Source organism: Musca vetustissima, unplaced genomic scaffold (genome assembly GCF_032173495.1).
Source record: "Musca vetustissima isolate MV318-11 ecotype Yass unplaced genomic scaffold, APGP_CSIRO_Mvet_v1 utg8193, whole genome shotgun sequence".
Taxonomy (NCBI): domain Eukaryota; kingdom Metazoa; phylum Arthropoda; class Insecta; order Diptera; family Muscidae; genus Musca; species Musca vetustissima.
In genome coordinates, this window is record NW_026882893.1 from 379,073 (window position 1) to 394,061 (window position 14,989).

At 34.8% G+C, this 14,989-nt stretch overlaps 1 protein-coding gene across 1 annotated transcript in view; it reads right to left on the reverse strand.

Annotated features, from left to right (window-relative positions):
- LOC133329604 (lachesin-like) overlaps positions 1–14,989 on the reverse strand; it is a gene marked incomplete at its 5' end in the record, with an annotated part of 72,630 nt that overhangs the window by 12,670 nt on the left and 44,971 nt on the right. The window contains 2 exons of the mRNA XM_061538077.1: positions 13,790–13,932; positions 14,063–14,213. Coding sequence (XP_061394061.1) covers positions 13,790–13,932; positions 14,063–14,213 — 294 coding nt within the window. The remainder of the gene's footprint in view (positions 1–13,789; positions 13,933–14,062; positions 14,214–14,989) is intronic.

Here is a 14,989-nt window from a genome sequence, read left to right on the forward strand (position 1 = left end):
ATTTTTTTCTATAGAAAAAAATCATCCTCAGGGTCCTGACGATTTTTTTTTCTATAGAAAAAATCATCCTCGGGGTCCTGACGAATTTTTTTCTATAGAAAAAATCATCCTCAGGGTCCTGACGATTTGTTTCTATAGAAAAATATGGCTCAGGTTCCTGATGAATTTTTTTTTTCTATGGAAAAATATGCCTCAAAGATTTTTTCTCTGGTAAAAATCAATCCTTTAAATTTAAACCTAAAACCACCTGTAGCCATTAAACTCAGACTTGAAACTTATTTCGCACCCACTCCTTGTCTAATTAGCCATTAAGAAAGTTTTTTTTAAAAATGTGCTCCAGTAATTTTCTTTCTTAACTTAAACTTTACAAATTAACCAACTACCGGCATTGTAATGTGCTTTCCTAGTTTTCTTAGTTCTACAGGGAGAAAAAATTGCCCTCAAGAAGGTCGAGTTTCAGTTTCCTTTTATTTCCTCTTTTTGATTAATTTCAAAAATAATAATTTATTTGTCTTAATTTCAAAGGATTACTCTTAAGGTCCTTCCTAACAATTGCAACATTTTTCCTATGGCTAGCATGCTCCTTTCTCTGTCGGAATGATGCTGACGATGAAGTTAAAGGTGGCATATAAATTGTTTTGCTTATATCATGGCTGAAAATGAGGGTGCTTAGCATGGCCAAGTGACCAGACCTATCCTGCCTGATATAGACTTAGCTCGACAATCGTATTAAATGTATCCTTTTACCATCTGACTATGGTTAGCTAGTTGTGTGTGGTATGAATGCCAGTCTAGAATGGAAGTGAAAACTCTTTTAGCCATTAAAAAATTGCTTCAGGCGTCAACAAGAGCAACAATAACCAAAACCAAAGGCCGTGTTGGAGCTGCAGCTGAAGAGCTATGCCATTGAACAGCACACAATGGGGAAAATAGTTTTGACTATGTATTCCTATTAAAGGATACTAAACAACGACAGCAGCAAGAGTAACTGCAAAAAAGCAATAACCATAAAGTACTTTAATAAATTTGTTGTTGTTGCCTTTTTGCCTTAGGGTGATGAGAGAATAAATAGCATTACTGCAGTTTACCAGAGTTTTTGTTGATGTTGGCTACTACACAGGCTGGCTCTGTGCAACAAATAACCTACCAAACACATACACACATAATCACATAGGCATCTCTTACTGGCTTTGGCTTTAAACATCATCAACAACAACAACACTTAGATAATTCACTAAGCACCGTATTTGTGTTTAGTTGTTTGTGTGTGAATATCTATGTGTAGCCATGAGATCCTTTGTCTATTTGAGTCAAACTACTACTGACTACTAACTGTGGTTGTTAGCTAGCCAAGCTCAGCGGTTATGTGGTTGTCATTATCTGGTTGCAAACTAACTTTTCCTGAGTGTGAGTGTAGTGTGTGTGTGTGTGAGTTGTGTCTGTGTGCGTGCATGCGGTCGTTGCTGTTGTGTGGAAAGTGCTTGTAAATCACCTGACTAGACTAGACCGACCAGTCGCATTTAACCTCTAAAAGTGTAACACCAACAATAATGAGCTGTCTCCCTCAGTGGTGCTTCCCCACTTCATCAAACAATTAACCAGACATTAAACAGCTGTCGGATGAAACCTGACTGCCTGCTGCTAGTTGGCAATTGTGAAATTGTGTAGTTATTTATTTGACGGAATTTTTGTTTGCGGGTTTTTTTTGGTAGAGAAAAGTCAACGTAATTGAAATAAATTGGGTTTTAAGGTTAGTTTGTGTGATGGATTTTTGGTTTGTATTAAAAAAACTCTGTCACAGCCTGTAGAAAAAAGACTTGCAGTCAAAGTTTCTAGAAATGAATTGGAATCCATTTTCTGATGATTTTTGAGTTTATTAAGATCATATAATTTCATACGGATTAGGAATAAATGTGGTCTAATTATTAGGAATAAACAAATTTCTTTATATGAAATTTTTAGCACTTTTATTAGACGCTTTTTTTTACCACTTTCTAGCATTTTTTAAACAAACTGTGGCATTTTCATCCACAAACAGTGCCTATGTCCTTAAGAAGAAAATATATATGTATATCAACATTTTTTCTATTTGCACATAAAAATCTGGGTACATTTGACCCGATAAATATTGCCGGTTATCATAAAAAGGGTCACACTTATTCCATGGTCAGATCCCCTTTTCTGTGTAACATTTTGTGATGAGGGTTTCTGGAGCGACCAGAAAAAAAGACAAAAACAACGTTTTTGATCCATTTGATCCCCTTAACATTAAACGATTATAATCAAAAATAATGGGGGTCTTCATTCTGGACTACATGCAATTTCGTGATGATTTGTCCATTACTGTGGTCTATGCAAATTATAATGGACAGATTGGACATGAGACTAGGGATTCATTCTAGAAGACCAATGGGGTTTTCTTTAGACAAAAGTTCAACGAGTTATTTTCTAAGTAGAATACTTCTATAAACGGAATACCATAAATATATCCTGTTGGACTAAGACCATAGAGGTTTTACATGCGCAGGAGTCCAATCAACTCTATAATAATATTGACCAGTTTCGTTATTTTGGGACATTTGTCATTTTTTTAATCTTTTTAACTTCTATGTAAAGAAGTGGCAGCATCCTTATTGTGGAACGAATTACAAGTTCGGACCTTGTTTTATTTAATAATATCTAGAACATCAAACAGGTCTTTCGAAGATAAAATAACAAGGAGGACTTCCATAGACATTAGACCAATGAGAAGTGGGGTTTCTATAAATCATAGACGTCATACATAGATAACGAGACCTCCTGTAGTTCGAATACCGATGGGACCTTCAATGGACAAAATATCTAGGAGGATTTCATTAGGAGGATCTAAAAGAGATTTGCGATTGATAGTCAAAAGCCAATAATGTCTTCTATAATTCTAGGGGTCGGCCAAAGAGGTATTTTATAGCAATATATCATACAGTTAGAAGAGCAATAAGGAATCTATGAAGGAATAACAAATTTGTCTTCAATAAAGATCAACTATATAGGCATCATGCATAGGTGTAAGAGTATTCTTAAAAATTCATAAATTGAAAAAAAAAACTAGGAGGTATTTTATAGACGGAAGATCGATGAGACCTAAAAGGCTTTATATACATTGAAGACCCAAGGGTTCTTCTGCTGACGTGGTATTGGCTATAGACTGAAGACCCAGAGGCCTCCATGGTGAGAACAATCCTAGTTGTTCTCACCGTTCTATTTATTAGCCTAAATTTGTTCCACGGATGCCAATATTTATATTATTCAATTTTTTGCGTTGCCGGTTTTTTTCTAACTCAAATCCCCAAATGAAAATATGTTGTCCCCAGAAATAATTTATGATCCCCAAAAACTGTCTTTATCATAAAGGGAAATTGACTTTTCGCATGTGATCCATTTCTCATCCCCAGTCACTATCCGTTTAAAATGGGTCTATTTCATTCCATTTGGCCAAGGCTTCGCAGATGAAAATTCGATCCATCCCGTTTTTTCCGTTAATTGAAGTTGCACCCAAACATCGAGCTTTCTTTTTGAATCCAGCTTTGTGTAAATGGTTTAAACTGTTTTATGGTCGATTTTTAGATCCTGGGCGATGTTACGACTGCTAACATGCCGGTCAACTTCCATCATGTCTCCGATTTATAGACGTTTTCGACGAAAAATAATGGATTTCGTTTTCCCCAACCTAATATATTGCTGCTGGGATGATGGACATATAAAATGTGATACATCGATCCAAGTTTTTATGGCGCCCAAAGGTATTAAAGAGTTTAGCTACATTTTTCAACCGAAGTAGCTGTAATCCGAGTATTTAGTGTATACAGTAGACCACGGATATAAGAACATCCAAAAAATCGAGAAATTTGTTATCATAAGCGGGTTTTTCTTATATGAATGTATTTTATATAAGAAACTGTTTTCATTTATGGGTAAAACATTTTCTTATATCCGTGTTTTTCTTATATAAGATGTTCTTATATCCGTGGTCTACTGTATATCACAATCATGCGGAAAATGTTATAAAATATAGGTCAATGTTTTAAAATGGTCGCCAATTAAAGTCTCCGCCTATTTTAAATATTTTTATGCACCTATTTTCAAACCTGCTTAGCTATACTTAGGTATTTTCTATTTTCAAGAGTTAAAACACCACTCGAAAATAAATATTTTGACAAAGCTTCATATGCATAAATTTGAGTCAATATTTATTATTATTATTATTTAGTCGAGTACGTTTAAAACGGACACCGGTTATAATGAACTTCTTTTTATAGCGAATACATTTCCTGGTCCAGAAGTTTGAAGACATTTTTTCTCTTATAGCAAAATTTTTTATAATGAACTATTTATTCATTTATTTTAGTTTCACTATAGCCAACTTGCTACAAAAATACATAAAACATAACGGTGTCAAGGTTAATTTTTCCTTGGCTAAAAATGTCAGTTGTAATGTCGGATTCATCAAAGAAAAAGTGAATTAATTTAAATATTGGCAAAAAGAACAAAAATCTACTAATTCTGTGAAATCTAGATTTTGCCTTACGTTGGATATTACAAACTTCTTATAAAATGGAACTAATTTATTTGGTCCCTACTAGTTCGCTATAACCATACATCACCGATTTTTTTAAATCCCTTTTTTTTTAATTTCTACTTTAATTTGAATTTATTGCCGGTATATTCCGATAAAAAATTCAGCCGTCTACATATAAAAATATTCCAATAATTTCAATTTATAGCGGCATTTCCCATTTACATAATTGATTACAAAAGTTATTTATGATTTAGTTCTCTCTCTGCCTCTAATCACATACCCTGTTTCATTTACTATTCCTACAAAACACTGTAATATCGGCAATGTAACTTTAATGGACCAATTACAACAATAGGAAAAAAACGAAAGAAAAAAACAAAACGAAGATTCAAATGAAAATCAATTTGGAAGTTTATCTGCAACACATCTCTTACGGCTCTGTAGTCATAACCATACCGTACAACTCATTCTGGCAAATCAGTTAGCAGATTTAGTAAATTGCATTTGGAAATAATCGGCGAATGCAAAAAAAGAAGAAAACTAAAACCAAAACAAGGAAGCAACTTGAAAACAGCTATTATGAAATGCGATAATACGCTTTGTGTTACAAAACACCCACATGCCATGCACAGGCATGCAGACCCACAAATTCATCTAATACCCCCCGAAAAAGGCAAATGAATGTAAATTTTGAATGTCAGGGACGAATGTGAATATGCAGGATAAACATCAAACCCACCCACCATTACCACAATGAAATTTTGATGGTTAGACTCTTAACTCTACACAATGGGAGAAGAAACGAATGCAAGGCATTCGAATCGAGGTAGACAAATATGAGTAGAAAATCCAATTTTGGTGATTTCGAAAAGTCTTAATACCACCATAGCCTGTTATGGTATACCCCCGTCGGCCCTTGTGGTTATATCCAGGCTTAGGAAACGCAACAAATAACAACAGAGCACCGAACAATAAACTAAAGTAGTCATATTCCCATACTCACACACACACATGTAGTTGTACTCGGAGTGGTACAGCATCAGTGATTGTGTTGTTGTAGCGAGTAATTTTCTGTTATTGTGTTAGTGTTTGTTATTACTGCCTTTACACTGTTGCATGGTTGTGCATACTAAGAATAGCAGTTAATAGTATTAAGGCAATCGTGTGTGTGTGGTTGGGTATATATGACTGCTATTGTATGTGCGTACTTGTGTGTGTGTTTTCTGAATATTCTTTAATTTAACTCAGATGCTTTTGAGTGTGGCAGGCATGTTTCAAATGTTGAAAACTGGATTTTTTTTCAAGCCTCCAACTCTACGGGATGTTTTTCCCTATAAAGATGAGAATAATTGTGGTTGTTTGTGTGTGTGTCGGTGTACTTGTCTGTAAATCTATGTGTGTATGTGCGCCGTATGCTGTATGACTATGCCCGTTTGTATGCAACTGCTCAATTTAATTATTTATGACAACAATTTCATGAATTTCATTAAAATCCACAAAACGCGACCAACATGTGGAAATATTTTTGGGTGTTTGCGTTCACGGAGGTACGCACACAGACACTCAAACTTTCATACACATACATATAAAGCTGGTTGGTGGCAAACAATATAACACAAAAAATGCATACGTCACCGTGAAAACAGTGGAAGACATTTTGGGAAATTGTGGAAGGAGGAGGAGGAGGAGGAGGCTTACAAGGAACAGAAACGAAGTTTATTCAGAATGTCAAGGAGGTATTCTATAAACAGAATTCCTTGGTTTTCTCTCGTCTATAGACAAAATCCATAGATAGCTTCTTTGGACATAAGACTAGGGATTCATTCTACAATACCGATGGGACTTTCTGTGGACCAACTATCAAAGAGGTATTGTTTTAGGTGGAATACTTATATAGACGGAACCAAAATGGTCTTCTATTTACATATAACTTGGAGGTCTTTTTATGGTAGAGATCTTCTTATAGAAGAGCTGGATCACTTCTTTTAAAAGAGCTGGAGGTCTTCTTATAGAAGAGCTGGAGTTCTTCTTATAGAAGCGCTGGAGGTCTTCTTATAGAAGAGCTGGAGGTCTTCTTCTAGAAGAGCTGGAGGTCTTGGTTTAGAAGAGCTGCAGGTCTTCTTGTAGGCGTTCTTCTAGAAGACTTTCTTTTAGAAGGCTTTATGTAGACAAAATTCAAAAGAGGTATTTTAAAGGCAGAAGACTAGGGAGGTTTAATAAACGCAGAAGATCCAGGAGACTTTATGTATACCGAAAACAAAATGAGTTTAATATAGGCAGAAGCCTATAGATGTCCTCTATTGGTGGAAGACCAAGCAAAATAACCAAGGAAGTTTTCTGTAGAAAATCAGGAGGATTTCTATCGCCAGAAGACCAAGGAGGCCGTCTGTAGACAAATTGCCAACGGTGGCTTTTGGAGACAGGAGACCATAGAGGTTTCTAAAGGCAGAAGGGCAGGCAGACTTTCAGTTTACCAAAGACCAAAGTGGTATTCTTAAGATAGAAAACCAAGAGAGTTTGTAATATGTAGAAGACAATGGATGTCCTCTATACACGGAAGGCCATACATTAATTCAGAAGGACTTCTATTCACATAGATCCAAGGATATATTTTGCTGAAAATCAGGATGATTCCTATAGGCAGAAGACCAAGGTAGCTATCTGTAGACAAAAAAAAAAAAACTCCGGTTTTTTCAGTAGAATTACAGTATGAAGAATACCAAGACGACTTTCTGTTGACAAAATACAAAGGAGGTCTTCTAGAGACAGAAGATGTTCTCTATTGACGGAAAAGCAGACAAAATATCCAAGAACATTTTCTGTAGAAAAATCAGGTGAATTTCTATAGGTAGACGACCAAGGGTACTGTATGTATATTACCAACGGGGTCTTCGTTTTTACTTTACTTTACTTTTAAGATAGAAGACCAATACAATTTTATGTAGGTTGAAGACTATGGATGTCCTCTTTAGACAGAAGGTCATATATAATAACCCAGAGGTCTTCAATACACATAGACCCAAGGATATTTTCTGTAGAATGTCTGGATGATTCCTATAGCCAGAAGACCAAGGTAGCTATCTGTTGACAAATTACTAACGAGGTTTTCTGAGAAGAAAGACTCCGGAGAGGAGGTTTTTTAAAGGCATAAGATCAAGGTGACTTTCTGAATATAAAAACCAGGGAAGACATTCGGAATATAGAAGACGAAAGGGTTTTTCTAGAGACAAAAGAGAAAGGCGATCTTCTTTATACAGAATACCTAGACATTTTTGTATGCCCAAGGCTATAGAAGCGGTATCATAGACTCCGTAGAGGTTTTGTTAAAGGCAAACGATGAAGGAGACTTTCTGTATATAAAATACCAGGAATACAGAAGTCCAAAATATTATTCTAGGGACAGGAGAGAAATGGGATCTTCTTTATACAGAATATTGAGGAAGTTATTTTGTTTTTGATCAAGGAAGTCCTCTATATATGGAAGATCAAGGAGGCCTCCAATTTATTAAGGAGTAGACAAAATGGGAGTAAGTCTTCTATAAATCGTTTATAGAGGACCGAGTACGCATCCGACAGATTGAAGAGCAATAATACCTCTTATATAAAATAGACCGATGGACCTTCTACAGATTGAAGAAAAATAAGACCTCTTATAGACTGAAGACCGATGGCATTTTCAATAGACCAAAGATCTAGGAGGACTTCAATAAACGTAGATTCTAAGGTCGTTGATAGATAGAATACCATGGACATATGAAGAAGATTGAGAACTCAATGTTACAGTCAAAGGGGCCAAGGATGTCTTCTATAAATGCAGGAGGTCAAAGATATAAGACCAAGAATATATGTTATAGGCTACCTATCGATTATGTATTTAAAAGTTTATGCATTAAAATTCATGTATAAAAAATTAGTGGTATCGTACATAAGGAAGTCTGCTAACAAAAAATCAAGGATGTTTATATAAGCTGAATGTCCTAGGATGTCTTTTATAAGTTGACTATTAATGGGTCCTTAATCCTATGAATTGAATACCTAATAGACCTCCTATATATTGAAGACCGATCGACAGATGATTATGGAAGTTTCCTATAAACTGAATATATATACGGTCCAACAATATTCTCTATGGAGGTCAATTCCCATTTAAATTCCCATTGTGTCTCTCTTTGATTTCCCCCAAAATACCACTTGTATTGTACACATTTTAAACAATTTGCCTGGCTGCCTTTGCCACGTCATAACTGACTGGCATTTTATCTATGGCTGTTTGCCGGTCTGCTTCTGTCTACCAATTTCAATGGTATTCACAATACCGACCAAACATTTACATGTTTGCATGTGAGTGTGCGAGTGAGTGTGTATGCTTTTGCTACTCCCAACTATCTGTCGGCTGATTTCTGGTTTGCCTTAAAGCTTTTCAGTGGTTTTATAGATTGAAGTTGCTGCTGTTGTTGTCGTCGAGAATGACTTTCCTTTCGAAAGTTTTTGCATGTTTTCTTTTTTGTGTTATGTTCGGTTGTTGTTCTTGTTGTTGCTACTGCTCACCGCTAAAGTTTTGTATTGAATGTACAACAAAGTTTTATTGCTCATTGCTGTTTAACGTCATTTTTGTGCCAACACAGATATCCGACTGCTGGCTCCGGTTGTCGTTCGTTGCAATACCCATGCACACGTACACACATTTCGTTGCACATGTATATCCATACAACACACAGCCACATTTATATCACATTTACAATTTTATGGTTATTTTCAATATATATATCCCCGCTTTTATTCTTTTGAATTTGCTTTAAAAATGAGCAGCAGCAGCAACAGCCAAAAAAAGTATAAGCGAAATCTGTGAAAATGCACAATAAAACTGGGAGAAGGAAAAAATGCAATGATTGGTACACTGAGAAGACAGAAGACCATGAAAGGTTGAATTAAGTAGTACTATGAAGCAGGGATGCGAAATGAAATTATTCAAATTGTACTGGCTTTCAATAAAAAGTGTACTTTTTTCAGTCCGATTGTACTTTCTATATATTTTTTAATAAAATGTTTATTGTTATTAACAATAAATAAAAGCATACATAAAGAATTCATTTTTATATACAAATAGATAAGACTTACACGTCTTATATATAAACATTGTTTTTATTCGGTTTTAGATCGAAATATAGTGATCAATTAAGTTAACATTTTTGCAAAATATTCTTATGTATCTTATGTAACACGACTTTAACACATTCTTTGTCTAGATAAGATTTGAAGCAGTCGAAGCATGTAGTCTGTTCCTTTCGTTGGTTTTAATTATATTTTAATATAATGTAAAAATGTGTGATATATAAGGAAACAAATGTTTAGTTCATTTTTGACTTCAGCTTTGACCAACAAGTGCATAAATTGTCGTTTTTGAATGCATTTTTAATTTGATATTAATTATAATAATAATTTTTGTACATATTGTAAGAACAAAAGTAACAGTAACAAGTGAAAAAGCGTTATTTCTTATTATTTCTTCCAAACTTAGTGCAAGTTCGAAGATGGGGAATATCAGTCCACTCCATCTGGTACCTCCCACAGAGGGACTAGGCCTAAAAGCGGGTTATGGTTCATTATCGAACCTTACGTTCTAGTTTTTTATCTCGATATCCTCCGCAGGGGAAATGATTGCAACAGTCTTAGAACCAAACCCAAAACACGGAACAAATTAAAAAACTATTTTAATATATAACAAAATAATATTTCAGCACCCTATCTCAATTCCTTCAGAAGATAACGTGATTACAACAGACGGACAGACCTAATCAAGAATATATATACTTTTTAGGGTCGCAAAGGAATATTACGATGAGTTACAAACGGAATGACAAAATTAATATACGCTCTATATTATGGTGAAGGGTATAAAAAGGGGATTATATGGGGACTACCCCAAAAAGGGGGCGAATATTAATAATTTTTGGTGGGGAGATTTGTTACCATAAACGACTACAAAATAACAAATTGCAACGCATCCGGCAGAAAGACGCTCTCATGAACCCCAAAATACTGAAAATAGAGGGTACCCTTATATGGGGGCTATCCAAAGTAATGAAACTTTATTCAAAATTTTTGGTGGAGAGATTTGGTACCTATTAAGAGCTCAAAATACTAAATTACAGCCAATTCGGTGGAAAAATACGATCAAAACCCTCAAAATACTGAAAATTAGGAGGTACCGTTATATAAGGGCTACCAGAAAAAGTGGACCTATGTTTATAATTTTTTGTGGAAACATTAAGTACCCAATAAGAACCCAATGTATCAAATTTCAGCGAATTCGGATGAAAAACGCGCTCAAGAACCCCAAAATACCGATAATTGGGGAGTACCGTTATATGGGTGCTATGCCTAAACGTGGACCAATATATCCCATCTTCGAACTTGACCTGCCTGCAGACAAAAGACAAACCTATGCAAAATTTCAGCACCCTGGTGGAGGGTATAAAAAGGGTTTGAAAATTCTGAAATAATAGAATTGAGCCTTAGCTTTTGGAAATCAGCTTCGAAATCATTGAGTGTAAAACAATAATGAAGTGATTCCCACTGCGCCAAAATTGTTTCAACTTCTTGACGTGAAAGCCATCGAGTTGTTGAGTATTTAAAAACAACATGAATATCTGTACCGAATTATTTCTAAAACATTGAAAAATCATCTCCATCATAGAACTGTTACAGAAATAATAATTAATATTTTTACTGAATTTATCAATCTGATCGGGAATACTGAATTTGGAAGCGGCATAAAACACTACGCTTAAACTATGGAGAATTCTTCCATTCATAACGACAGCGGGGGATGGCGATTTATTTAATATTGTATGTTTAAGCACTTATAATAGTTTTAAGTGAGAATAATTTGATACAATTTAGAAATAGTGCTAAATATGTCATTGGGGTGCTATTGTATTTTTGACTTCCAAATAGTGCTAAAATTAGTACAATTGTACCAACTTTTGCATCCCTGCTATGAAGATATTCCATTGCTAAAAGACCAATGAGGTCTTCTTTAGATACAAGAACAATAAGGACTTGTATATATAGAAGACCAATGAGGTTCTTCTGGATAGAACCCAATGGAATCTCCTATGCACATAATACCAGTGAGACCTACACTTGTACGCTGAGAAGAAATCTATTAAGGAAGACTAAGAAGAAATTCCATTGGGAGACCAATGGAATTTCTTGGGAGACCAATGTGGTTTTTTTGTGGAGGAGTCCAATGAGGTCTTCTGTAGATACAAGAACAATTAGGACTTCTATAGATAGAATATCATTGAGGTTTTCCTAAGATTCCTTGAGGACCTTGAGGAACATTAAGGTTTTTTTGGTATTTAAGAATAAAAAGCTCGTCTGGGTATAGATTATTATTAGGAGCTATGAGGTCCAATGATATATGTTTTACACCCACCCCATTTGGAGAACTATATAGCAATTCTACTGTGGATACAAACCATTGAAGTTATGCTAGATCCCTTCTTTGGACAAAAAAAAATAATGAGGCCGTCTATGGAACCGAATGAGATCTTTTCTATATTAAAAGCAATGTAGTTTTCTGCGTATAAGAGATCAATGAGGTCCAACGATATTTTTATATTCTCCACCATATGTTGGACGGTATAGCAAATTTCTCAACTCATTTGTATAATCTCCAAATATTCATCAAACGGTACCATCCTGTTACGATATTCTAAAAGATTCACCCGCATTTTTTACAGAAAGAGCTGTAATTTGGAATTGCGGATTCTTGGAGGACGAAAAAAATCTTGGCAGAAATATATATTTATCCACTAAGTATTTTGGTAGGCCTATGTTCTTCTCCGAAGTGGCTGTAATTTGGCATTTTTCGTGTTCTTGCAGGAAATTTTCATAATTGAGCCATGTTTTGACAGAGACCCTATATAAAGGCCTGAACCTATTTTTGGTAATTAGGTGCTATTGCTTTCATTAAAGATTTCTGGACTTAGTGGATAAAAGACCTCTTGAAATATAATTAATATAAGGGTCTAGACCAAGTTGAGGTTTTATGGTCCTATGTCAATGGTCATAGACTTACGTTTTAACTCTAGGAGGCTTTAATTCGTGATTCCAGGTTTTTCGTAGGTAAAACTCATTGCAGAGAATTTTCAATATAGGGCTATGTTTTGACAGAGACTCTACATAATGACCACAGCCTATTTTTGATAGTCTAAAGATCGTAACTTTATTTTCCCAGTGCTGTCAGGAATATCGGTATTAAAATGATAAACGATCTCTTTATAAAAATCCCATAATGGTTCTAAGTTTTGATATTAGAGTCCTGACTAATTTCATCTAGGTAAAAATTGCAGGAAATTTCCAATATAAAACCATGTTATGATGTAGACGCCATTTGGAGGTCCCAGCTTACTTTTAAAAGTGCTAGTTTAATTTTCCCAGCGCTTTCGATTTTTAAAGGTGCACATTTTAATATGCCATTAAAAAGGTCATAGGCGCATTTTCCATCCGAAGTGGTTTTCGCAGAAAATGTTTTTAGACCCCACATAAGGATCCCCAAAGAATTTAGTTATGCTGAAGGCCTTAACGTTAACTTACAAGCCATGTGTCTACAATTAGGTACTTCGGAGTCTAGAGAATAAAATACCAATTCACAAAATTTGTTATAAGGGTATATTTGCATATAAGGGTATAGGTATTTTAAGTGTCCACCTCATGCCCATGACGTGGAGGAGGATATAAACAACATTTTCGCTCGTTGTAGATTTTAAATTCCATTTTTTTTCTCACCGTGCACAATTATATACAGTAAATGATTTTGTAATTTCGTGGTTGTGGCAAAATATAATGATATTTATAGTCTCTTGTATTTTATATCTGTTCATTTTTTCATTTGTTATTAAGCCATTCAATAATAACTTAATATAAATTGTATAATATCTATGAGAAAAACGATGAAGGAGAAGAGGAGGAAGATGAGCAGAATGACAGATGCAAGCAGTCATGGCAACAAATATATGAATGGAAAGCAATTGAAGGGGAAAACTCCAAACACGCCTGACTAGTTCGACATACAAAAGAAGAAACAAACCCTTTCCCCCAATAATGCAATTCAATTGACATTGTTGTTGCTTGGCTGACTGACTAAATGATTGAATGTCTGTCTGTCTTTCTGCTTGGTGTGGTTTGCTTGTTCATTCACTTGGCATATTGGCCAAGGGTACTTACCATATAATCTTATGATGCCATCTGTTTCACCGCGTGGATTTTTTGCCACACATTTGTAAATGCCATCATCACCACTGCTCACATTGAGTATGGTTAGTTTCATGTGGGTCTTATATGTAGGCACTCCTATGCTAGATTCAACCCTATAAAAGAAAATATTTATGTGAGAGTAATTTTAGATAACAGATTTTCGGAAATGGTCTGAATTTTTGATTTTTTCTTGATTTTTATTTTTGGATTTTGTTTTTTTTTCGGTATGCCCTCAATACTCACTTGTATTTGGTGGAATCATGGATAATTGGTCCCTCACCTCTTGTCCAGTAATTAAGTGATGTGGGATGTGCTTCTGTAAAGCATTCGATTGTTACATTGAAACCTTCGGGAGCGCCAACCAATTGATGTGGTATCAATAGCATGGGAGGGACTGAAAGGAGAAGAAGAAGTGGAAAAAATAAGATAATGTGAAAATATCGTAAAGAAAGTAGAGTAATAATTGGCCAATATTTAGTAAGACCTCCTTTATAAGAGACATGTAATATAAAAAGTATACCTAAAATATGCAATTTTTTTTTTAATTTTTCACAATTTGCTTTAAATTCGAAGCCACAATAGTTGATGACTGTCAATAAGGTACGTTAGTGCCGTGCTTAAGAGGGTCTGTTTTCCTGGTTTACAAAAACAATTGTGTATATATTTTTTATTGAAGTCTATAAATATTTATGAAAGTATTTCTAAAACTTCAAGTTCTAAAACTCCAAGTTTAAAATGTAAAAATGTCCTTATGATGTAGGTCCTTCATACTTTGAATAATGTTAAAACCTTATACACTTAAGAGACGATTGAGGTTGAATCCTAAAATTAGTCTCTTCAGTTGGAAAATACTTGTAGGACTCTAAAAATACCAAAAGTGGGCGGAATCTGCATACGATTTAGGTTGAGAAGACTGATGCGGTCTTATTTAACATATTTATCCATAGACGGGGACTACTTTAGTCCATTGATGGAATACCCCATTGCTATCTCTCTAGAGAATGGTCATATTGATGTATTCCAACTAAGAGATCTTGATAAAAAATTGTTTTCGGCTTCGATTGGCAAGTATAATGTGGTGGGAGTTATATGGTTTTTTATAGGAAACTGTCTGTAAGAAATCAAACTTACAAATATTTCAAAATGTCACATTAAAATCCCAGGTGAAAT